Source organism: Sebastes fasciatus, chromosome 22, assembly GCF_043250625.1.
Source record: "Sebastes fasciatus isolate fSebFas1 chromosome 22, fSebFas1.pri, whole genome shotgun sequence".
In the NCBI taxonomy this organism is placed as follows: Eukaryota; Metazoa; Chordata; class Actinopteri; order Perciformes; family Sebastidae; genus Sebastes; species Sebastes fasciatus.
In genome coordinates, this window is record NC_133816.1 from 10325675 (window position 1) to 10348788 (window position 23114).

General features: G+C 42.8%; 3 protein-coding genes and 2 long non-coding RNA genes across 6 annotated transcripts; 4 read left to right on the forward strand and 1 right to left on the reverse strand.

Annotated features, from left to right (window-relative positions):
- The first annotated feature begins 400 nt into the window (after positions 1-400).
- On the forward strand, positions 401-16821 carry LOC141760768 (uncharacterized). Of its 2 annotated transcripts, none has more exons than XR_012592445.1 (3): positions 401-530; positions 16150-16230; positions 16678-16821. It is a non-coding gene; the product is annotated as an uncharacterized LOC141760768 (long non-coding RNA). The 2 variants fall into 2 exon arrangements; XR_012592446.1 differs by lacking the exon at positions 401-530 and adding an exon at positions 10838-10944.
- LOC141760765 (uncharacterized) lies at positions 1250-3761 on the forward strand. Its single transcript, XM_074623829.1, has 2 exons — positions 1250-2925; positions 3071-3761. Exons 1-2 carry the CDS (start codon positions 1318-1320, stop codon positions 3212-3214), a joined length of 1752 nt encoding a protein of 583 aa, XP_074479930.1. The 5' UTR covers positions 1250-1317; the 3' UTR covers positions 3215-3761.
- On the reverse strand, positions 2003-12590 carry LOC141760766 (uncharacterized). The gene is made up of 3 exons (XR_012592444.1): positions 12483-12590; positions 7268-7309; positions 2003-2097 (listed from the first exon to the last, which is right to left on the reverse strand). It is a non-coding gene; the product is annotated as an uncharacterized LOC141760766 (long non-coding RNA).
- On the forward strand, positions 6463-8973 carry LOC141760763 (uncharacterized). Its single transcript, XM_074623827.1, has 2 exons — positions 6463-8137; positions 8283-8973. The coding sequence occupies exons 1-2, from the start codon at positions 6530-6532 to the stop codon at positions 8424-8426; spliced, it is 1752 nt and encodes a 583-aa protein (XP_074479928.1). The 5' UTR covers positions 6463-6529; the 3' UTR covers positions 8427-8973.
- On the forward strand, positions 11686-13960 carry LOC141760764 (uncharacterized). The gene is made up of 2 exons (XM_074623828.1): positions 11686-13331; positions 13477-13960. Exons 1-2 carry the CDS (start codon positions 11724-11726, stop codon positions 13618-13620), a joined length of 1752 nt encoding a protein of 583 aa, XP_074479929.1. The 5' UTR covers positions 11686-11723; the 3' UTR covers positions 13621-13960.
- Positions 16822-23114: the final 6293 nt, after the last annotated feature.

Below are 23114 nucleotides of genomic sequence, written 5' to 3' on the forward strand. Positions count from 1 at the left end.
TTCTTGTTTTTTTATGCGTTTATGAATAAATAAAGTCTCAGCTTTCATAAAAAGTAAGAATCAATGTAAAATTAAAATGATAAGTCTAGTTTTGAAGCTCTTAAACATAACGTTGTCGTAAAGTTTTTACCGGAAGTCTGCTGTATTGACGCGGCTCAATAGAGCTGGTTGACAGAGGAGATAACTGGCTTGACAAGATGAATTCACGTGAGGAAAACATCGCTCGATTTTTAAATTAAATTCCTGTTAGAGGTGCTACATCTGACGACAACTGGACCGACTTAATTTCAGATTATTTCACCGCACCGGGTGATCAGGACAGCGGGTGCGCCGAGTCGGGTCGGACGCCCTGCTAACGCTAGAGGCTAGGCTAGCTCTCAATCCGCTGATCAGGACGGAGAAAGAGAGTTGGAGGAAGGCGAGGAGGAAGATATTCCACTCATGGCTGAGCCGATGGTGGCACGAAATGTCTCTGATTATAGTTATTAAATCAGGACAGTGTTATAGAGACTCAGATCGCCCGGCCGGGAGTACCAGTGTAGCTGCAAACTGTACAACAGCGCCGCTCTCTACACCGGAGGAGATGGAGAGAAGACGCGACCAGATGAAAGAAATGACTAATGGTAAGTTCTTATAGTTAAACTACACTATCCTTATTTTATCCGTTTGTTTTAAAGACTTTTAAATCACTAAAATCACTCTAGAGCATGCTAAGAAGCATTAATAGCAGCTACTAATGTGTGTGTAGTCTATAGGTGTCTGTCTGTCTCAGGTATGTCTCTCAGCTGCCTGTCTCCTATAAATTATTATTATTAATGAGGAAATGTTGTGAAGTGTTTAATTCATTCAAAGAAGTACTGTATCTGAACATAATCCAGGCAGCTGTTACCTCATCACCACACCAGGTTTTATGAAAACAATATACAAACGTAATTTCTAGGAGACAGGGACAGACAGGGTTGCTGTGAGAGACACAAAAGGTGAGGATATCATTTTAAATAGCAAAAGAAATAGCTTAACATATAGTAAAATGATATGTTGTATATTAATCTGATATCACATGGTGAATAGGCTACATTTCAAACGTAATCAAACTGGTATCCATAGCAACGATAGAATCCATAGCAACGATAGAATTGAAGGATCAAAGGAATGAAGGAGTAGAATGGAACACGGTCCGTCATCGCCCTTGACGCATCATCAGTTCTAGAATGTTGAGAGTCTACATATACCCCCAACACAAGAAGTTCGGATCAGATCGTAACTTGACTGTTTGTGGCAGAGTTGTTATCAAGACGAGAACAAAACACTGAGACAATGACGGCATACATTGACTTCGAGTGCAAGGAGTTTGAAATGAGGGATTTCTTTCTCACTACCCTGGAACAAACATGCAGGGTTCAACTGAACGACAGCGAGGCGAAGATCACCCCCAGTACATCTGAGGGGAGAATCCTCCTGGAGGTCCAACAGGACGAACTGGGCAATTTCTTTGATTGTCTTCCTGAACAGCAGGACAACAACTGGGGTCAAGAGAAGAACCTGTTGCAGAGGGAGATATCTGGCCTGAAAGCCCAGCTCGCTAAGGCTCAGGCTAAACGTGATCCCTCTCCGGCCAGGGATAAGTCCCTGAAATCCGAGTTGGATAAGCTCAGCTGGACGCTGAACAATGCTCAAAAAGACCTGAGCAGGAAGGCTGGCATCATCAAGAACCAGGACTTCCAGTTGAAGAAGATCGGCTTGATGCTGAACAACGCTCAACAAGACCTGAGCAAGAAGGACACAATCATTAAGAGCCAGGACTTCCAGCTGAAGAAGGTCGGCTTGATGATGAACAATGCTCCAAAAGACCTGAGCGAGAAAGACGGCATCATCAAGAGCCAAAACTTCCTGTTGGTGAAGTTGAAGGGGGAGATTGAGGCACTTCGAAAGGAATTGGAGGAAAAGGAGTCTGTGATCCTCGCTGAAAGGAAGATGCTCGCTGTGGCTAGAACAAACATGGAGTGGGAGATGGAGGGCTTGCTCCAGACTGAGAGGGAAGACCGACAAGGACACCTGAACAAGACAAAGGCGGACCTCCAAAAGACAAAGGAGGACCTCCAAAAGACGAAGGATGAGGCGAAGCCCCATCAAGCCCAGCTGAACGAGCAGAGAGCAGAGATAGAGAAGCTCACAGCAGATCTGAAAAAGTCAGAAGATCTGCTGAAGACTGAGAAACAATTCTTTCAGACGAGGATTGTCACCATCCGGGAGGAGACAGACAAATTCATGTCCGACTGTCTGCCTGCAATGGAAGAACTCAGAGCCGATAAGAGTCAGATCATGGCTGCTCTAAAGTATTCTGAGGAGGAGCTGAAGTCTGTACATGACATGTGGCGGGAGGACAAGTCTTCCCACTTGGCAGAGCTGGAAAAATCCCAGCACTCCCATCTTGTCCAGCTGAATAAGCAGGACGAGGTGCACAAGAACACCATGGCTGATCTGAAGAAAAACTTTGAAGATCAGCTAGCTAGTGACCGTCTCCTCTGGCAGCAGGAAAAAACCTCTCTGCTGGAGGAGACTGAGAAAACCAGCTCCTCCTTTGCTGCTCAGCTACACGAGAACAAGTCTTCCCACTTGGCAGAGCTGGAAACATCCCAGCGCTCCCATCTTGCCCAGCTGAAGATGCAAGACGAGGAGCACAAGACCATCGTGGCTGATCTGAAGACAAAGTTTGAAGATCAGCTAGCGAGTGACCGTCTCCTCTGGCAGCAGGAAAAAACCTCCCTGCTGGAGGAGACTGTGAAAATCAGCTCCTCCTTTGCTGCTCAGCTGCACGAGCAAAAACAGAGCAACAACACCCTCGTGGCTGCTCTGGAGAAGGCTGAGCAGCAGATAGAGAGCCATCGCATCGAGTGCCAGGAGTCATCCCTCCTTCAGGCCAAGGTAGGGATGCTAATTTTGAAAAATGTTCTTAACCGATGCCTCGACGGTGCGCCAGCTTTTAAAGCCGGGCGTTGGGCTGTTACGGTTGACCAGCTTTTCTCCTTAAACGGTTAACAATTAAACTGTTAATTATTATCATCCCTAGGCCACCGAAAGCGTCCAGCAGACTCTGCAGGAGAAAGAACAGGAGTGGACGACCACTGAGAGCTCCCTGAGGTCCCAGCTGGCGGATCTTGAGAACCAGATCGCCAAAAAAAAGAACAGGACCAAGTGGTATAAGATCTTCTGATGCCACGCTCAGGAGAAAGAAAATGCACATACACGCCTTTGTTCTTGTATCTTTGTGAGGATCAATCAGTCTTGACCCTTAAACAGCACTTGTGAAAAGGGTTGTTTGAGGGTTGACACATTATTTTATTATGGGAAAGTGATGTGAATCCACTTTTCTGGTGTAAATATGGTCCTTACAAAGATATGATTACTAATCCACACACATACACAGGAGTTTGTTCTTGTGTACTTGTGAGGATTACTCCGTCTTGACCCCTAAACAGCACTTGTGAAAAGGGTTGTTTGAGGGTTGACACATTATTTTATTATGGGAAAGTGATGTGAATCCACTTTTCTGGTGTAAATATGGTCCTTACAAAGATATGATTACTAATCCACACACATACACAGGAGTTTGTTCTTGTGTACTTGTGAGGATTACTCCGTCTTGACCCCTAAACAGCACTTGTGAAAAGGGTTGTTTGAGGGTTGACACTTTATTTTACTCATGGAAAGTGAAGTGAATTCACTTTTCTGGAAATAAAACCTAAAAAATGTTAATTCTATACTGCACTCTCATGTTTAATATGAAATGCTTTGTTTGATGTATAAATCAGTGGACAAGCACTGATGAGTTCTCATTTGCTCCCTACAGCCTGAAAATATACAGTACGTTGGCTCAACAGATTATATTATATGTTGGTCCAAATATAGTTTTTTTGTCTCTGTTGGTCATCCAAAGAGAATGAACAAATAAAAAACACCTGAACTTTACACTCACGAACTTCACTTTTTTTACGAGTCTAAAGTGGCTTAAGAACTTAAGGCAAAAAGGTTTATTTAGTGCCGCAGCACCTTTCAAATACATCCACAATTCAAGGTTTTATGGTGATGAAATGCATTAGAAAACACAATGAAGAGAAGAATATTAATTAGAATAAAATATAATAGTTAAAATGATGACTTGACCCCTCGGGGCCTGCAGGCCTCTTTGGCCCTGTTCAGACCTGGCATTAACATGCGTCCTCAGTGATCGGATCACAAGTGGACAGCTTTAAGTACGTCTGTCCACACCTGGCATTAGAATGCGTCTCCAGTGACCACTTGTGATCCGATCTCACTTCCCCGTTCTATATGCAAATAAACACGTAGTAAACACACGGCTAATACAGCAGCCGTCAGTAGTAATATCTTACATATTCAAGAATTCTGGTACATTGTATTAACATCAAAATAAAAAGGTTATTGTACCGGTGGTCCCCGGGGACCTCCGCGTTGCCGGCACCGCTGCCTTTGCAAGACAACAGCGAGGTACAGCGCTCCAGAGAGCCGGGGAGGAGAGAGAACAGGCGGGCGTGCGGTCGGGTGTCAGCTCCGCGCAAAGCATCGGAACAAAAACACCCACAGTATGATAATAATGCACTTTGCGTGCCTAGTCTGATAGTCTGTAGATATGTAGCCTATAAGCAAGATATATTTTAATAAAATACAGTCGTACCGACAGGCTTCAGTAGAGCACAGAGACCGTTTCAATGCTGACAATCGCCCGTGTCTGCCTGTCTATTTACCTGAAGGGCACGGTGATCCCGCGGATCAGCTGGCCACCTGACTGGACATCAGTAGAGTAGGCGGTGCTTAATGTGGCCCAGGACACATTCGCATACACACTGCTAAAAGAATTTCAATCCAATTAAATTTATTTTTATATAGCGTCAAATCATAACAGAAGTTATCTCAAGACGCTTTTTATATAAGAGGGACATCCAAGACTGGACAAGCTGATCAGGCGGCGGACCAGCTCCGTGGTCGGCATGGAGCTTGACTTTCTGGTGACGGTGTCAGAGGAAAGAATATTCAACAGACTGCTGGCCATACTGGACAACGCCAGCCATCCTCTGCACGCCGTCATCACCAAATGTGACCCGCTCTATCAAAATGAGTCGTAAGTCGCGGCAGCGCATTCTTGTAAAAACACGTTTTTTTATGAAAAAGTGTGTTTTGAGTTTTTTTTTTTTTTTATTCGTTTCTGAATAAATAAAGTCTCAGCTTTAATACAAAGTAAGAATCGATGTAAAATTCAAATGATAAGTCTAGTTTTGAAGCTCTTAAACATAACGTTGTCGTAAAGTTTTTACCGGAAGTCCGCTGTGTATTGACGCGGCTCAATAGAGCTGGTTGACAGGGGAGATAACTGGCTTGACAAGATGAATTCACGTGAGGAAAACATCGCTCGATTTTTAAATTAAATTCCTGTTAGAGGTGCTACATCTGACGACAACTGGACCGACTTAATTTCAGATTATTTCACCGCACCGGGTGATGAGGACAGCGGGTGCGCCGAGTCGGGTTGGACGCCCTGCTAACGCTAGAGGCTAGGCTAGCTCTCAATCCGCTGATCAGGACGGAGAAAGAGAGTTGGAGGAAGGCGAGGAGGAAGATATTCCACTCATGGCTGAGCCGATGGTGGCACGAAATGTCTCTGATTATAGTTATTAAATCAGGACAGTGTTATGGAGACTGAGATCGCCCGGCCGGGAGTACCAGTGTAGCTGCAAACTGTACAACAGCGCCGCTCTCTACACCGGAGGAGATGGAGAGAAGACGCGACCAGATGAAAGAAATGACTAATGGTAAGTTCTTATAGTTAAACTACACTATCCTTATTTTATCCGTTTGTTTTAAAGACTTTTAAATCACTAAAATCACTACAGAGCATGCTAAGAAGCATTAATAGCAGCTACTAATGTGTGTGTCAGTGTGTGTAGTCTATAGGTGTCTGTCTGTCTCAGGTATGTCTCTCAGCTGCCTGTCTCCTATAAATTATTATTATCAATGAGGAAATGTTGTGAAGTGTTTAATTCATTCAAAGAAGTACTGTATCTGAACATAATCCAGGCAGCTGTTACCTCATCACCACACCAGGTTTTATGAAAACAATATACAAACGTAATTTCTAGGAGACAGGGACAGACAGGGTTGCTGTGAGAGACACAAAAGGTGAGGATATCATTTTAAATAGCAAAAGAAATAGCTTAACATATAGTAAAATGATATGTTGTATATTAATCTGATATCACATGGTGAATAGGCTACATTTCAAACGTAATCAAACTGGTATCCATAGCAACGATAGAATCCATAGCAACGATAGAATTGAAGGATCAAAGGAATGAAGGAGTAGAATGGAACACGGTCCGTCATCGCCCTTGACGCATCATCAGTTCTAGAATGTTGAGAGTCTACATATACCCCCAACACAAGAAGTTCGGATCAGATCGTAACTTGACTGTTTGTGGCAGAGTTGTTATCAAGACGAGAACAAAACACTGAGACAATGACGGCATACATTGACTTCGAGTGCAAGGAGTTTGAAATGAGGGATTTCTTTCTCACTACCCTGGAACAAACATGCAGGGTTCAACTGAACGACAGCGAGGCGAAGATCACCCCCAGTACATCTGAGGGGAGAATCCTCCTGGAGGTCCAACAGGACGAACTGGGCAATTTCTTTGATTGTCTTCCTGAACAGCAGGACAACAACTGGGGTCAAGAGAAGAACCTGTTGCAGAGGGAGATATCTGGCCTGAAAGCCCAGCTCGCTAAGGCTCAGGCTAAACGTGATCCCTCTCCGGCCAGGGATAAGTCCCTGAAATCCGAGTTGGATAAGCTCAGCTGGACGCTGAACAATGCTCAAAAAGACCTGAGCAGGAAGGCTGGCATCATCAAGAACCAGGACTTCCAGTTGAAGAAGATCGGCTTGATGCTGAACAACGCTCAACAAGACCTGAGCAAGAAGGACACAATCATTAAGAGCCAGGACTTCCAGCTGAAGAAGGTCGGCTTGATGATGAACAATGCTCCAAAAGACCTGAGCGAGAAAGACGGCATCATCAAGAGCCAAAACTTCCTGTTGGTGAAGTTGAAGGGGGAGATTGAGGCACTTCGAAAGGAATTGGAGGAAAAGGAGTCTGTGATCCTCGCTGAAAGGAAGATGCTCGCTGTGGCTAGAACAAACATGGAGTGGGAGATGGAGGGCTTGCTCCAGACTGAGAGGGAAGACCGACAAGGACACCTGAACAAGACAAAGGCGGACCTCCAAAAGACAAAGGAGGACCTCCAAAAGACGAAGGATGAGGCGAAGCCCCATCAAGCCCAGCTGAACGAGCAGAGAGCAGAGATAGAGAAGCTCACAGCAGATCTGAAAAAGTCAGAAGATCTGCTGAAGACCGAGAAACAATTCTTTCAGACGAGGATTGTCACCATCCGGGAGGAGACAGACAAATTCATGTCCGACTGTCTGCCTGCAATGGAAGAACTCAGAGCCGATAAGAGTCAGATCATGGCTGCTCTAAAGTATTCTGAGGAGGAGCTGAAGTCTGTACATGACATGTGGCGGGAGGACAAGTCTTCCCACTTGGCAGAGCTGGAAAAATCCCAGCACTCCCATCTTGTCCAGCTGAATAAGCAGGACGAGGTGCACAAGAACACCATGGCTGATCTGAAGAAAAACTTTGAAGATCAGCTAGCTAGTGACCGTCTCCTCTGGCAGCAGGAAAAAACCTCTCTGCTGGAGGAGACTGAGAAAACCAGCTCCTCCTTTGCTGCTCAGCTACACGAGAACAAGTCTTCCCACTTGGCAGAGCTGGAAACATCCCAGCGCTCCCATCTTGCCCAGCTGAAGATGCAAGACGAGGAGCACAAGACCATCGTGGCTGATCTGAAGACAAAGTTTGAAGATCAGCTAGCGAGTGACCGTCTCCTCTGGCAGCAGGAAAAAACCTCCCTGCTGGAGGAGACTGTGAAAACCAGCTCCTCCTTTGCTGCTCAGCTGCACGAGCAAAAACAGAGCAACAACACCCTCGTGGCTGCTCTGGAGAAGGCTGAGCAGCAGATAGAGAGCCATCGCATCGAGTGCCAGGAGTCATCCCTCCTTCAGGCCAAGGTAGGGATGCTAATTTTGAAAAATGTTCTTAACCGATGCCTCGACGGTGCGCCAGCTTTTAAAGTCGGGCGTTGGGCTGTTACGGTTGACCAGCTTTTCTCCTTAAACGGTTAACAATTAAACTGTTAATTATTATCATCCCTAGGCCACCGAAAGCGTCCAGCAGACTCTGCAGGAGAAAGAACAGGAGTGGACGACCACTGAGAGCTCCCTGAGGTCCCAGCTGGCGGATCTTGAGAACCAGATCGCCAAAAAAAAGAACAGGACCAAGTGGTATAAGATCTTCTGATGCCACGCTCAGGAGAAAGAAAATGCACATACACGCCTTTGTTCTTGTATCTTTGTGAGGATCAATCAGTCTTGACCCTTAAACAGCACTTGTGAAAAGGGTTGTTTGAGGGTTGACACATTATTTTATTATGGGAAAGTGATGTGAATCCACTTTTCTGGTGTAAATATGGTCCTTACAAAGATATGATTACTAATCCACACACATACACAGGAGTTTGTTCTTGTGTACTTGTGAGGATTACTCCGTCTTGACCCCTAAACAGCACTTGTGAAAAGGGTTGTTTGAGGGTTGACACATTATTTTATTATGGGAAAGTGATGTGAATCCACTTTTCTGGTGTAAATATGGTCCTTACAAAGATATGATTACTAATCCACACACATACACAGGAGTTTGTTCTTGTGTACTTGTGAGGATTACTCCGTCTTGACCCCTAAACAGCACTTGTGAAAAGGGTTGTTTGAGGGTTGACACTTTATTTTACTCATGGAAAGTGAAGTGAATTCACTTTTCTGGAAATAAAACCTAAAAAATGTTAATTCTATACTGCACTCTCATGTTTAATATGAAATGCTTTGTTTGATGTATAAATCAGTGGACAAGCACTGATGAGTTCTCATTTGCTCCCTACAGCCTGAAAATATACAGTACGTTGGCTCAACAGATTATATTATATGTTGGTCCAAATATAGTTTTTTTGTCTCTGTTGGTCATCCAAAGAGAATGAACAAATAAAAAACACCTGAACTTTACACTCACGAACTTCACTTTTTTTACGAGTCTAAAGTGGCTTAAGAACTTAAGGCAAAAAGGTTTATTTAGTGCCGCAGCACCTTTCAAATACATCCACAATTCAAGGTTTTATGGTGATGAAATGCATTAGAAAACACAATGAAGAGAAGAATATTAATTAGAATAAAATATAATAGTCAAAATGATGACTTGACCCCTCGGGGCCTGCAGGCCTCTTTGGCCCTGTTCAGACCTGGCATTAACATGCGTCCTCAGTGATCGGATCACAAGTGGACAGCTTTAAGTACGTCTGTCCACACCTGGCATTAGAATGCGTCTCCAGTGACCACTTGTGATCCGATCTCACTTCCCCGTTCTATATGCAAATAAACACGTAGTAAACACACGGCTAATACAGCAGCCGTCAGTAGTAATATCTTACATATTCAAGAATTCTGGTACATTGTATTAACATCAAAATAAAAAGGTTATTGTACCGGTGGTCCCCGGGGACCTCCGCGTTGCCGGCACCGCTGCCTTTGCAAGACAACAGCGAGGTACAGCGCTCCAGAGAGCCGGGGAGGAGAGAGAACAGGCGGGCGTGCGGTCGGGTGTCAGCTCCGCGCAAAGCATCGGAACAAAAACACCCACAGTATGATAATAATGCACTTTGCGTGCCTAGTCTGATAGTCTGTAGATATGTAGCCTATAAGCAAGATATATTTTAATAAAATACAGTCATACCGACAGGCTTCAGTAGAGCACAGAGACCGTTTCAATGCTGACAATCGCCCGTGTCTGCCTGTCTATTTACCTGAAGGGCACGGTGATCCCGCGGATCAGCTGGCCACCTGACTGGACATCAGTAGAGTAGGCGGTGCTTAATGTGGCCCAGGACACATTCGCATACACACTGCTAAAAGAATTTCAATCCAATTAAATTTATTTTTATATAGCGTCAAATCATAACAGAAGTTATCTCAAGACGCTTTTTATATAAGAGGGACATCCAAGACTGGACAAGCTGATCAGGCGGCGGACCAGCTCCGTGGTCGGCATGGAGCTTGACTTTCTGGTGACGGTGTCAGAGGAAAGAATATTCAACAGACTGCTGGCCATACTGGACAACGCCAGCCATCCTCTGCACGCCGTCATCACCAAATGTGACCCGCTCTATCAAAATGAGTCGTAAGTCGCGGCAGCGCATTCTTGTAAAAACACGGTTTTTTATGAAAAAGTGTGTTTTGAGTTTTTTTTTTTTTTTATTCGTTTCTGAATAAATAAAGTCTCAGCTTTAATACAAAGTAAGAATCGATGTAAAATTCAAATGATAAGTCTAGTTTTGAAGCTCTTAAACATAACGTTGTCGTAAAGTTTTTACCGGAAGTCCGCTGTGTATTGACGCGGCTCAATAGAGCTGGTTGACAGGGGAGATAACTGGCTTGACAAGATGAATTCACGTGAGGAAAACATCGCTCGATTTTTAAATTAAATTCCTGTTAGAGGTGCTACATCTGACGACAACTGGACCGACTTAATTTCAGATTATTTCACCGCACCGGGTGATGAGGACAGCGGGTGCGCCGAGTCGGGTTGGACGCCCTGCTAACGCTAGAGGCTAGGCTAGCTCTCAATCCGCTGATCAGGACGGAGAAAGAGAGTTGGAGGAAGGCGAGGAGGAAGATATTCCACTCATGGCTGAGCCGATGGTGGCACGAAATGTCTCTGATTATAGTTATTAAATCAGGACAGTGTTATGGAGACTGAGATCGCCCGGCCGGGAGTACCAGTGTAGCTGCAAACTGTACAACAGCGCCGCTCTCTACACCGGAGGAGATGGAGAGAAGACGCGACCAGATGAAAGAAATGACTAATGGTAAGTTCTTATAGTTAAACTACACTATCCTTATTTTATCCGTTTGTTTTAAAGACTTTTAAATCACTAAAATCACTACAGAGCATGCTAAGAAGCATTAATAGCAGCTACTAATGTGTGTGTCAGTGTGTGTAGTCTATAGGTGTCTGTCTGTCTCAGGTATGTCTCTCAGCTGCCTGTCTCCTATAAATTATTATTATTAATGAGGAAATGTTGTGAAGTGTTTAATTCATTCAAAGAAGTACTGTATCTGAACATAATCCAGGCAGCTGTTACCTCATCACCACACCAGGTTTTATGAAAACAATATACAAACGTAATTTCTAGGAGACAGGGACAGACAGGGTTGCTGTGAGAGACACAAAAGGTGAGGATATCATTTTAAATAGCAAAAGAAATAGCTTAACATATAGTAAAATGATATGTTGTATATTAATCTGATATCACATGGTGAATAGGCTACATTTCAAACGTAATCAAACTGGTATCCATAGCAACGATAGAATTGAAGGATCAAAGGAATGAAGGAGTAGAATGGAACACGGTCCGTCATCGCCCTTGACGCATCATCAGTTCTAGAATGTTGAGAGTCTACATATACCCCCAACACAAGAAGTTCGGATCAGATCGTAACTTTACTGTTTGTGGCAGAGTTGTTATCAAGACGAGAACAAAACACTGAGACAATGACGGCATACATTGACTTCGAGTGCAAGGAGTTTGAAATGAGGGATTTCTTTCTCACTACCCTGGAACAAACATGCAGGGTTCAACTGAACGACAGCGAGGCGAAGATCACCCCCAGTACATCTGAGGGGAGAATCCTCCTGGAGGTCCAACAGGACGAACTGGGCAATTTCTTTGATTGTCTTCCTGAACAGCAGGACAACAACTGGGGTCAAGAGAAGAACCTGTTGCAGAGGGAGATATCTGGCCTGAAAGCCCAGCTCGCTAAGGCTCAGGCTAAACGTGATCCCTCTCCGGCCAGGGATAAGTCCCTGAAATCCGAGTTGGATAAGCTCAGCTGGACGCTGAACAATGCTCAAAAAGACCTGAGCAGGAAGGCTGGCATCATCAAGAACCAGGACTTCCAGTTGAAGAAGATCGGCTTGATGCTGAACAACGCTCAACAAGACCTGAGCAAGAAGGACACAATCATTAAGAGCCAGGACTTCCAGCTGAAGAAGGTCGGCTTGATGATGAACAATGCTCCAAAAGACCTGAGCGAGAAAGACGGCATCATCAAGAGCCAAAACTTCCTGTTGGTGAAGTTGAAGGGGGAGATTGAGGCACTTCGAAAGGAATTGGAGGAAAAGGAGTCTGTGATCCTCGCTGAAAGGAAGATGCTCGCTGTGGCTAGAACAAACATGGAGTGGGAGATGGAGGGCTTGCTCCAGACTGAGAGGGAAGACCGACAAGGACACCTGAACAAGACAAAGGCGGACCTCCAAAAGACAAAGGAGGACCTCCAAAAGACGAAGGATGAGGCGAAGCCCCATCAAGCCCAGCTGAACGAGCAGAGAGCAGAGATAGAGAAGCTCACAGCAGATCTGAAAAAGTCAGAAGATCTGCTGAAGACTGAGAAACAATTCTTTCAGACGAGGATTGTCACCATCCGGGAGGAGACAGACAAATTCATGTCCGACTGTCTGCCTGCAATGGAAGAACTCAGAGCCGATAAGAGTCAGATCATGGCTGCTCTAAAGTATTCTGAGGAGGAGCTGAAGTCTGTACATGACATGTGGCGGGAGGACAAGTCTTCCCACTTGGCAGAGCTGGAAAAATCCCAGCACTCCCATCTTGTCCAGCTGAATAAGCAGGACGAGGTGCACAAGAACACCATGGCTGATCTGAAGAAAAACTTTGAAGATCAGCTAGCTAGTGACCGTCTCCTCTGGCAGCAGGAAAAAAACTCTCTGCTGGAGGAGACTGAGAAAACCAGCTCCTCCTTTGCTGCTCAGCTACACGAGAACAAGTCTTCCCACTTGGCAGAGCTGGAAACATCCCAGCGCTCCCATCTTGCCCAGCTGAAGATGCAAGACGAGGAGCACAAGACCATCGTGGCTGATCTGAAGACAAAGTTTGAAGATCAGCTAGCGAGTGACCGTCTCCTCTGGCAGCAGGAAAAAACCTCCCTGCTGGAGGAGACTGTGAAAACCAGCTCCTCCTTTGCTGCTCAGCTGCACGAGCAAAAACAGAGCAACAACACCCTCGTGGCTGCTCTGGAGAAGGCTGAGCAGCAGATAGAGAGCCATCGCATCGAGTGCCAGGAGTCATCCCTCCTTCAGGCCAAGGTAGGGATGCTAATTTTGAAAAATGTTCTTAACCGATGCCTCGACGGTGCGCCAGCTTTTAAAGTCGGGCGTTGGGCTGTTACGGTTGACCAGCTTTTCTCCTTAAACGGTTAACAATTAAACTGTTAATTATTATCATCCCTAGGCCACCGAAAGCGTCCAGCAGACTCTGCAGGAGAAAGAACAGGAGTGGACGACCACTGAGAGCTCCCTGAGGTCCCAGCTGGCGGATCTTGAGAACCAGATCGCCAAAAAAAAGAACAGGACCAAGTGGTATAAGATCTTCTGATGCCACGCTCAGGAGAAAGAAAATGCACATACACGCCTTTGTTCTTGTATCTTTGTGAGGATCAATCAGTCTTGACCCTTAAACAGCACTTGTGAAAAGGGTTGTTTGAGGGTTGACACATTATTTTATTATGGGAAAGTGATGTGAATCCACTTTTCTGGTGTAAATATGGTCCTTACAAAGATATGATTACTAATCCACACACATACACAGGAGTTTGTTCTTGTGTACTTGTGAGGATTACTCCGTCTTGACCCCTAAACAGCACTTGTGAAAAGGGTTGTTTGAGGGTTGACACATTATTTTATTATGGGAAAGTGATGTGAATCCACTTTTCTGGTGTAAATATGGTCCTTACAAAGATATGATTACTAATCCACACACATACACAGGAGTTTGTTCTTGTGTACTTGTGAGGATTACTCCATCTTGACCCCTAAACAGCACTTGTGAAAAGGGTTGTTTGAGGGTTGACACTTTATTTTACTCATGGAAAGTGAAGTGAATTCACTTTTCTGGAAATAAAACCTAAAAAATGTTAATTCTATACTGCACTCTCATGTTTAATATGAAATGCTTTGTTTGATGTATAAATCAGTGGACAAGCACTGATGAGTTCTCATTTGCTCCCTACAGCCTGAAAATATACAGTACGTTGGCTCAACAGATTATATTATATGTTGGTCCAAATATAGTTTTTTTGTCTCTGTTGGTCATCCAAAGAGAATGAACAAATAAAAAACACCTGAACTTTACACTCACGAACTTCACTTTTTTTACGAGTCTAAAGTGGCTTAAGAACTTAAGGCAAAAAGGTTTATTTAGTGCCGCAGCACCTTTCAAATACATCCACAATTCAAGGTTTTATGGTGATGAAATGCATTAGAAAACACAATGAAGAGAAGAATATTAATTAGAATAAAATATAATAGTCAAAATGATGACTTGACCCCTCGGGGCCTGCAGGCCTCTTTGGCCCTGTTCAGACCTGGCATTAACATGCGTCCTCAGTGATCGGATCACAAGTGGACAGCTTTAAGTACGTCTGTCCACACCTGGCATTAGAATGCGTCTCCAGTGACCACTTGTGATCCGATCTCACTTCCCCGTTCTATATGCAAATAAACACGTAGTAAACACACGGCTAATACAGCAGCCGTCAGTAGTAATATCTTACATATTCAAGAATTCTGGTACATTGTATTAACATCAAAATAAAAAGGTTATTGTACCGGTGGTCCCCGGGGACCTCCGCGTTGCCGGCACCGCTGCCTTTGCAAGACAACAGCGAGGTACAGCGCTCCAGAGAGCCGGGGAGGAGAGAGAACAGGCGGGCGTGCGGTCGGGTGTCAGCTCCGCGCAAAGCATCGGAACAAAAACACCCACAGTATGATAATAATGCACTTTGCGTGCCTAGTCTGATAGTCTGTAGATATGTAGCCTATAAGCAAGATATATTTTAATAAAATACAGTCGTACCGACAGGCTTCAGTAGAGCACAGAGACCGTTTCAATGCTGACAATTGCCCGTGTCTGCCTGTCTATTTACCTGAAGGGCACGGTGATCCCGCGGATCAGCTGGCCACCTGACTGGACATCAGTAGAGTAGGCGGTGCTTAATGTGGCCCAGGACACATTCGCATACACACTGCTAAAAGAATTTCAATCCAATTAAATTTATTTTTATATAGCGTCAAATCATAACAGAAGTTATCTCAAGACGCTTTTTATATAAGAGGGACATCCAAGACTGGACAAACTGATCAGGCGGCGGACCAGCTCCGTGGTCGGCATGGAGCTTGACTTTCTGGTGACGGTGTCAGAGGAAAGAATATTCAACAGACTGCTGGCCATACTGGACAACGCCAGCCATCCTCTGCACGCCGTCATCACCAAATGTGACCCGCTCTATCAAAATGAGTCGTAAGTCGCGGCAGCGCATTCTTGTAAAAACACGTTTTTTTATGAAAAAGTGTGTTTTGAGTTTTTTTTTTTTTTATTCGTTTCTGAATAAATAAAGTCTCAGCTTTAATACAAAGTAAGAATCGATGTAAAATTCAAATGATAAGTCTAGTTTTGAAGCTCTTAAACATAACGTTGTCGTAAAGTTTTTACCGGAAGTCCGCTGTGTATTGACGCGGCTCAATAGAGCTGGTTGACAGGGGAGATAACTGGCTTGACAAGATGAATTCACGTGAGGAAAACATCGCTCGATTTTTAAATTAAATTCCTGTTAGAGGTGCTACATCTGACGACAACTGGACCGACTTAATTTCAGATTATTTCACCGCACCGGGCGATGAGGACAGCGGGTGCGCCGAGTCGGGTTGGACGCCCTGCTAACGCTAGAGGCTAGGCTAGCTCTCAATCCGCTGATCAGGACGGAGAAAGAGAGTTGGAGGAAGGCGAGGAGGAAGATATTCCACTCATGGCTGAGCCGATGGTGGCACGAAATGTCTCTGATTATAGTTATTAAATCAGGACAGTGTTATGGAGACTGAGATCGCCCGGCCGGGAGTACCAGTGTAGCTGCAAACTGTAAAACAGCGCCGCTCTCTACACCGGAGGAGATGGAGAGAAGACGCGACCAGATGAAAGAAATGACTGATGGTAAATTCTTATAGTTAAACTACACTATCCTTATTTTATCTGTTTGTTTTAAAGACTTTTAAAATCCCTAGAGCAGGCTAAGAAGCATTAATAGCAGCTAATAATGTGTGTGTCACTGTGTGTAGTCTGTCTGTCTCAGGTGTGTCTCTCTGGTGGTCTGTCTGTCTCAGGTGTGTCTCTGAGTTGTCTGTCTGTCTCAGGTGTGCGTCTCTTGGAGGATATCATTTTAAATAGCAAAAGAAATAGCTTAATGTATAGTAAAATGATATGTTGTATATTAATCTGATATCACATGGTGAATAGGCTATGTTAATGAATATAGGGCTGTATTGATATGATAATGATCAGGCCTCATTCAACAATGATTCAACATGATTTAGTCAGCCTAAAATCTTTGAGATGACTTGATTTTTCACTTTATGCTTTTCCCTTTATGTCATTTTGTAGATGAGAAACATCTGGATCTCCTTGAGAAGATCAGCTCCCACATGACCCTGTCAAAGGATACAGTGAGCTGCAGAAGAAGCCAGCAGAATGAGCACAGGCACCACATTTCATAGTCTTTCTATTATGTCTATATTTCTATTATATATTATATTATATAACATTGTACATACATAATATGTACATAATATTTGTTCATATGTTATCCATTTTCTAGTATGTTTTTTTTATTTTTTGGATATGGACTGTGCATGTACCTGTGTGCACATGGCTCCATATTTAATATTTTTAATTGTGTGTTCTTCATATAATTATTATTATATTGAAATAAACATATATACTATATATTATATCATATGTACAGTATATTTTTTATATATTTTATCAATTTTATTCCATCAATTTTGGATTCTTTTCTACATGGACTTCTAGCCCTATCTACTGTACTGCTTGTGGTCATACGCGTGCACGTGGCCTCGTGCACATCACGTGCTCGTGACTATGCACATGTATGCATGTAAGTATGTGTAGGCTACATTATGAAATGTTGGTTGTCACTTTTGACCAAGAAATATTGTGTTCATTTAGACTTGAGTCTTAATAAATGTGTTTTAATCAATGCAAAAAATGGCTGAATATGAATTCTTATCTTTAATGCCCTTTTTCTCAAAAGTAATGTTTCATGACAGTCAAACTTTGAAAGAGCATATCTCATTGAATATTTGTCGTAGAAAGATAATCTTGGTATTGCCATAAAGCTGAGACTTTCCTCTTTACAGTCAGACAGATAACTCAAAATGTGTTTCGGGGTCAATGTGACTCATAATGATGGAGCAGGTCACATATTACACCTTAATTTCTTTCTTTGAGGCATTTGTCTCAGTTAGACAGATAACCGTTAATGAGACGGAAAAAAAAGACAACACTCGGATACACATTGCAGATTTGACAATTGAAAACACGAGCAAATGCTTCAATAATTGGTCTTACTCACACCCGTACCGCTCTCTTATAACATGCCCAGATGTACGGATACAGAACACAAACAAAACTGTAGAATATCACTGACATAAATCACTCAAAACCTGTGTGGACTCTTGTCCCCACAATCTTAAATTGTGATCATGACGCCAAGATCTGACAGTGCGTAACCTTGTGTGATTGGATCGTAAAAATTGCCTTGAAGCATCAGGGCGAATGCCGGCATTAGAGATGTTGAGGTGGGTAATACGGAACATAAATTATCATTCTATGCGGATGATACTTTGGCAGAGATGACAGACCCCTTGACCTTCCACCACACCTGATGGATATTGCACAACCCTACTTAATATTATATCTAAGGATATTTGAACCTTTCATATGATAGATCAGATTGGATAAACAAACTCTACAAATAGCAAAGTAATCTACCAGGAATGTGTGTTTGCATGTATTTAATTTGCCCGCCGTTGATGCCGGACTGGCTACATTGAAGTGAATGAGGGTCCTGCAGGGCTAAAATCAGTCTGAACATGGCCTTGGACATTTTGTATAGAAGTTTTGAATTATGATTGGCTCTTTTTTCTGGGCATAATTACAGTTTAGCAGATAAAGTAACATAGCAAAGCTCCACATTTGAAATAGCCCATTGGGTTGATGCTCTCATGTCTTCTACTTAATGTGTGTTCTTAGTGACTGAGATGATTTGATGCCATAAAATAATACAGTGCCAAAAAAAAAACTGTCTTTAAGTGACAACTGAAATTGTAGCTTCTGCCTGTTAATGTATCTCTTTGTTTAGTTTGATTTCTTGTTTTTTTAAGGTGTTCATAAGCAGTCTGTCGCCTTGCGTGTTGTGATAATTGTTATTCAAAAATAATGTTTGGTTTAATCCTGCGTAATGCTGTATGACAAACTGTCACATTGGCATTCAGCACACTGAAGATGAATCACAATCTCCAAAATCCAGTGTGATAAATTTAAGAAAATTAATGATGGATCGTTCCTCAAGCAATAAAAGGAGCTCCGTACGCATAAAGAAACTGAGTAACCATCACTTTTTACTTTACTGTAGGTCCAGTGAGTCAGTGTGTGTGCGGAGTCCTTGTGGGTGGGCGGGGCGTGAGCACTGTGTACCTGTCACCTTATGTAAATGTGACTCTTTTATTAATAGCAGGGCAGTGGCTCTGCACCAATGGCTGTCAATGTGTCGATGGGGGCAGGACCTCCCTTGTGACAGTCCTGATTAGTGGTTGTGCGCGAGGGTCATTTCAACAACATTGCTACTACAGGAGGGCATGCTGCATTCACTGACAACACCAGTCACCTTTCTCACTTGACCTTAAGGAGTGGATGGAAGGCAAGGAAAGCAGAAAGGAACTCTAACTTTGAAGCAAGGAATCTCTATCTGCATGTGGGTATGTCCTTTGCATATCTCGAGAACCGTCGGTCCGATATACTTCACACTTGGCGGGTATATTGCCGGGGACGTGCACTGTCAAAGTTGGTGCAATTTGCACATGCGGCATGTTTAGTTTTAATTAGGGCTGTCAATCGATTAGAAAAGTTAATTGTGATTAATCGTTTGATTGTCCATGATTAATCGTGATTAATCCCACACTTATTATCTTTTCACAATGTACCTTAAAGTGAGAATTATCAAGTATTTAATACTCTTATCAACATGGGAGTGGGCAAATATGCTTGCTTTATGCAAATGCTTGTTTATATTTATTATTGGAAATCATTAACAACACAAAACAATGACAAATATTGTCCAGAAACCCTCACAGGTACTGCATTTTGCATTAAAAATATGCTCATATCATAACATGGCAAACACAAGCCCAACAGGCATCAACAGCTGTCAGTGTGTCAGTGTGCTGACTTGACTATGACTTGCCCCCAAACTGCATGTGATTATCATAAAGTGGGCATGTCTGTAAAGGGGAGACTCGTGGGTACCCATAGAATCCTCGCCAAAATTTAGCGTAAGTTTGGGGTGTCATTTAACCTCCTTCGCGACGAGCTAGTATGGTTGGTACCAATGGATTCCTTAGGTTCTAGTTTCATATGATGCCAGTATCTTGTCTCTAGCTTTAAAACTGAGCCTGCTACAACCTCCGGAAGATCGATTTGCGTTAAAGAAATTACTGCTTTTAAAAATAATTTGCGTTAACACGTTATTATAGTGTTAACTTTGACAGCCCTAGTGATAGAATACCAGGAGCCAAGCAATCGGCCGGTTTTGAACGAGCATGTGCTCCAAAATGGCCATGCCCCGAACGGGCATTTTACTAGTTTAATTAAAGGATGAACGGAAGTCAAAAATTCTCTTTAGTAGATGACAACAAGTGTCAAAAATATTAACTTGATGGCTAAAGGCCTTAGTCATTGTTAGCTCCTGCATCCCACATCGTATAAATTTCACAGCTTGGCATGAAAATGACTTCAGAAGTTTGGAATTTGATTAATAAATGTGAAGCCAATTCATCTGTATCCAATTGTAGGAGTCCTGATTGCCTGCTAGTTATGGTATCATCGAGCAAGCAGGATAAAGGACATTGGCAGTGTGACATTGTCATTTCCAAGTCTAAACTGACACCTGGGGCCACGTGGTGTCCCTCCAAATTCTCCGACAGCATGACAATGGATGACAGCTTGGAAAGAGAGTGACCAATACACTGCTTTCATTAGACGGCCAATAGAATAATCAAGTATCTCATCTCCTGTTCCAGAAACATTATTTGTAATTTCGGCTTTCATTCGATTTGCACAAATTAATTTTTTTTTCCAAGCACGGGTTGAGTCAGAAACCTTTTTTTTTGCTGAAGATGAATATCTTCCAAGATAGATTTTTTTTCTTCTTTTTAATCATTCAGTCTATGGGTTTGGTTTCTTGTTTTTTTTTATCCTTTTTTCCATAGCTGACCTTGGGAAGAAAAAAAAATAAAATCGTCATGAATGCATCAGAAGATCTTAATGTGAACATTTAAGAAGTTAAGCATAAGCCAAATCCAAAGCACTCAGCGACAAGAAAAAAAAAAAGTGTGAAATTGTAGAAAGTTGGACCGCTTTGTTTATTTCAAAAGCTTTCCTCTCTCGCCCTGGTAGGGATTTCTGAATGTGATCTTAATCTCTTTATTATCTTTGAAGGCATTTCACCTATAGGACCTTGTGAATAAGCCCGATCTGAGGAAAAAAAAAATAGCAAAATATTGAGTTCTGGCTTTGACTGATAAAACATGCCTTTTTTTTCTCGCTGTGTTCCTTTTTCCCCTTTTGAGGACAAACGGCCTCCTTTTAAGCAGCTAAAGAGCGCAAACCTTTAATCACGGAGCAAGGTGACCGCACATTCCGGTTATCAGGCTCGCTCAGCATGCTCCCACAAACACACACACACACACACACACACGTGCATACACAAATATGTCCGCACACATGCATGCACACGCTCTCAAATATGCACAAAGGCGCAGAACAATATACTGTAGCTACAACTGCATAGACTCTCACCCACACAGTACATCTACATACAGTACATGTATACCTCAGCACACACACGCACAACTTCTGCATTGTTTTTTATTGTCAGAAAGTTTGTCCGTTATATAACACAGCTACTCCCTCCTCCTCCTCCTCCTCCTGATGTACACGTGGAAACATGCAGGGACCCTACTGTATGATAATATATTTCTTGCACCACATTGAAATTCTGTAGATGTCAGTTCAATATTTCCCTTTCCTCTTACTCGCAGGATTTCAAAAGATTGTCCCCAACTTCGGGGAAGGGAAGGAAATTGCTTTTAAGGAGAGGTTCAGGGCTGAACATAAACATAGTGATGACTCTGATTTGGGACCATGGTTCCATTTTCTTCACAGATTCGGCATATTTTTTTTCTTTTGAGAAAAGCTGCATTTTTTGGTTGTAAGCCATTTTTATCAATATCCCGTCGAAATAAGCTTGTGAAATGTTGATGTTTCAACTTTTTTTTTATCGTTTAAATGAAACGTATTCAAGCTGAGGTAGAATTACCCTAATAAGTGTTTGATTTTGTCCCACAACACAGAGATGCTGCTGATCTGACGGGTCAGGGGGACAGAAAAAAAGTCAAAACCACAGTGCCTGGAGCACATTGGACAACACGGGGCCCCTAACAAGACAGTCATCATAAACAATGTTGTGCAAACCGGCTGTATACTGTAAAGCAGAATATCGTCGCGTCTGATGTGACGGCTGAGCCGAGAGTGCAGAGGCACAAGCCCACAGCTATGGGGACGTACCGGTTTTCATTAGTCATGCTTTCACCACACAGCGCAGACACCCATTTGCTTAGCTGGGAGTCTTTTTCTGTCAAAATATGACTAAGCAATTTAAACACCAAACCACAATAAGCCAGCATACAATGCAGCAAGATGTGACATGTTGGTGCTCCGTTTCCCCCAATAATTGAGATGATGCCACACTCACGGTCATCATTGGGCATTATAGCCATAATTGACAGCTCCTCTAACCAATCAGCAGCAGTAAAACCCCCCCACACAGAGGAATGGTAAATAAAACAAATCCTGCTTTCTGATTTCAAGTAGGGATTCACTGATATGCTTCGCCGGATTGGTACCATTGCCAATACTGACCTTTTATTGAGCAGATCAGAAATCCGCAATGTCACCGATCACCATTTAATCTATACAAAAGTCTATTTATCAAACTGTTTAAAAAATATATATATATTTTTTGCTTCTTAGTAGCAAAATCGAACTAACTATTCTGTTTCAATCCATATTTGTTGGCGTTTAGCCTTTCAAAAACAACGATTTCACTGTTATTTACAGCTGTCTTTAATTTCAATGTTAGGTGGGCTCCTTTTACAAGCCCTCAGGGTTTTTTTTTATCAACCCACCCATACATTTATTTATGTAAAAAGTATGAGTAAAGTATTTCTTCTCTCATTGACATTAATTTAGTCATGGTGGGCTTTCGATTGGTATCTGATTGGAACTTGGCATCAGTAGATATTCTGAGTTAAAGGTGCCACGCGAGAAAGTTCTCCTCTCTCTCGTCTTGTTTATCGGTCATGTCTGGTAGCATTGCATGCGGGCTACGCAAGTACCTGGTGACAACGCCCTACTGTTAGCAAGCTTTAGATGGTTTCTTGAAAGCACAAAAGGAAGAGGGCTACATTACAACACATCACTGAAGGATGAGGAGACCCCTTTTCTGTTATCCTACTTGGATGAAAATATTGCTACGCGTGCTGCTACTTGTTTGGTAAAAAACAATCCGTCAATCGATATAAATATTAAATTGCAATTATATTGCATGATTGTTTATAGTTAATTGCAAATTAATCACACATTTTTTTATCTTTTCAAAATGTACCTATTATTTAATACTCTTATCAACATGGGAGTGGGCAAACGTGCTTGCTTTATGCAAATGTATGCTTCTATTTATT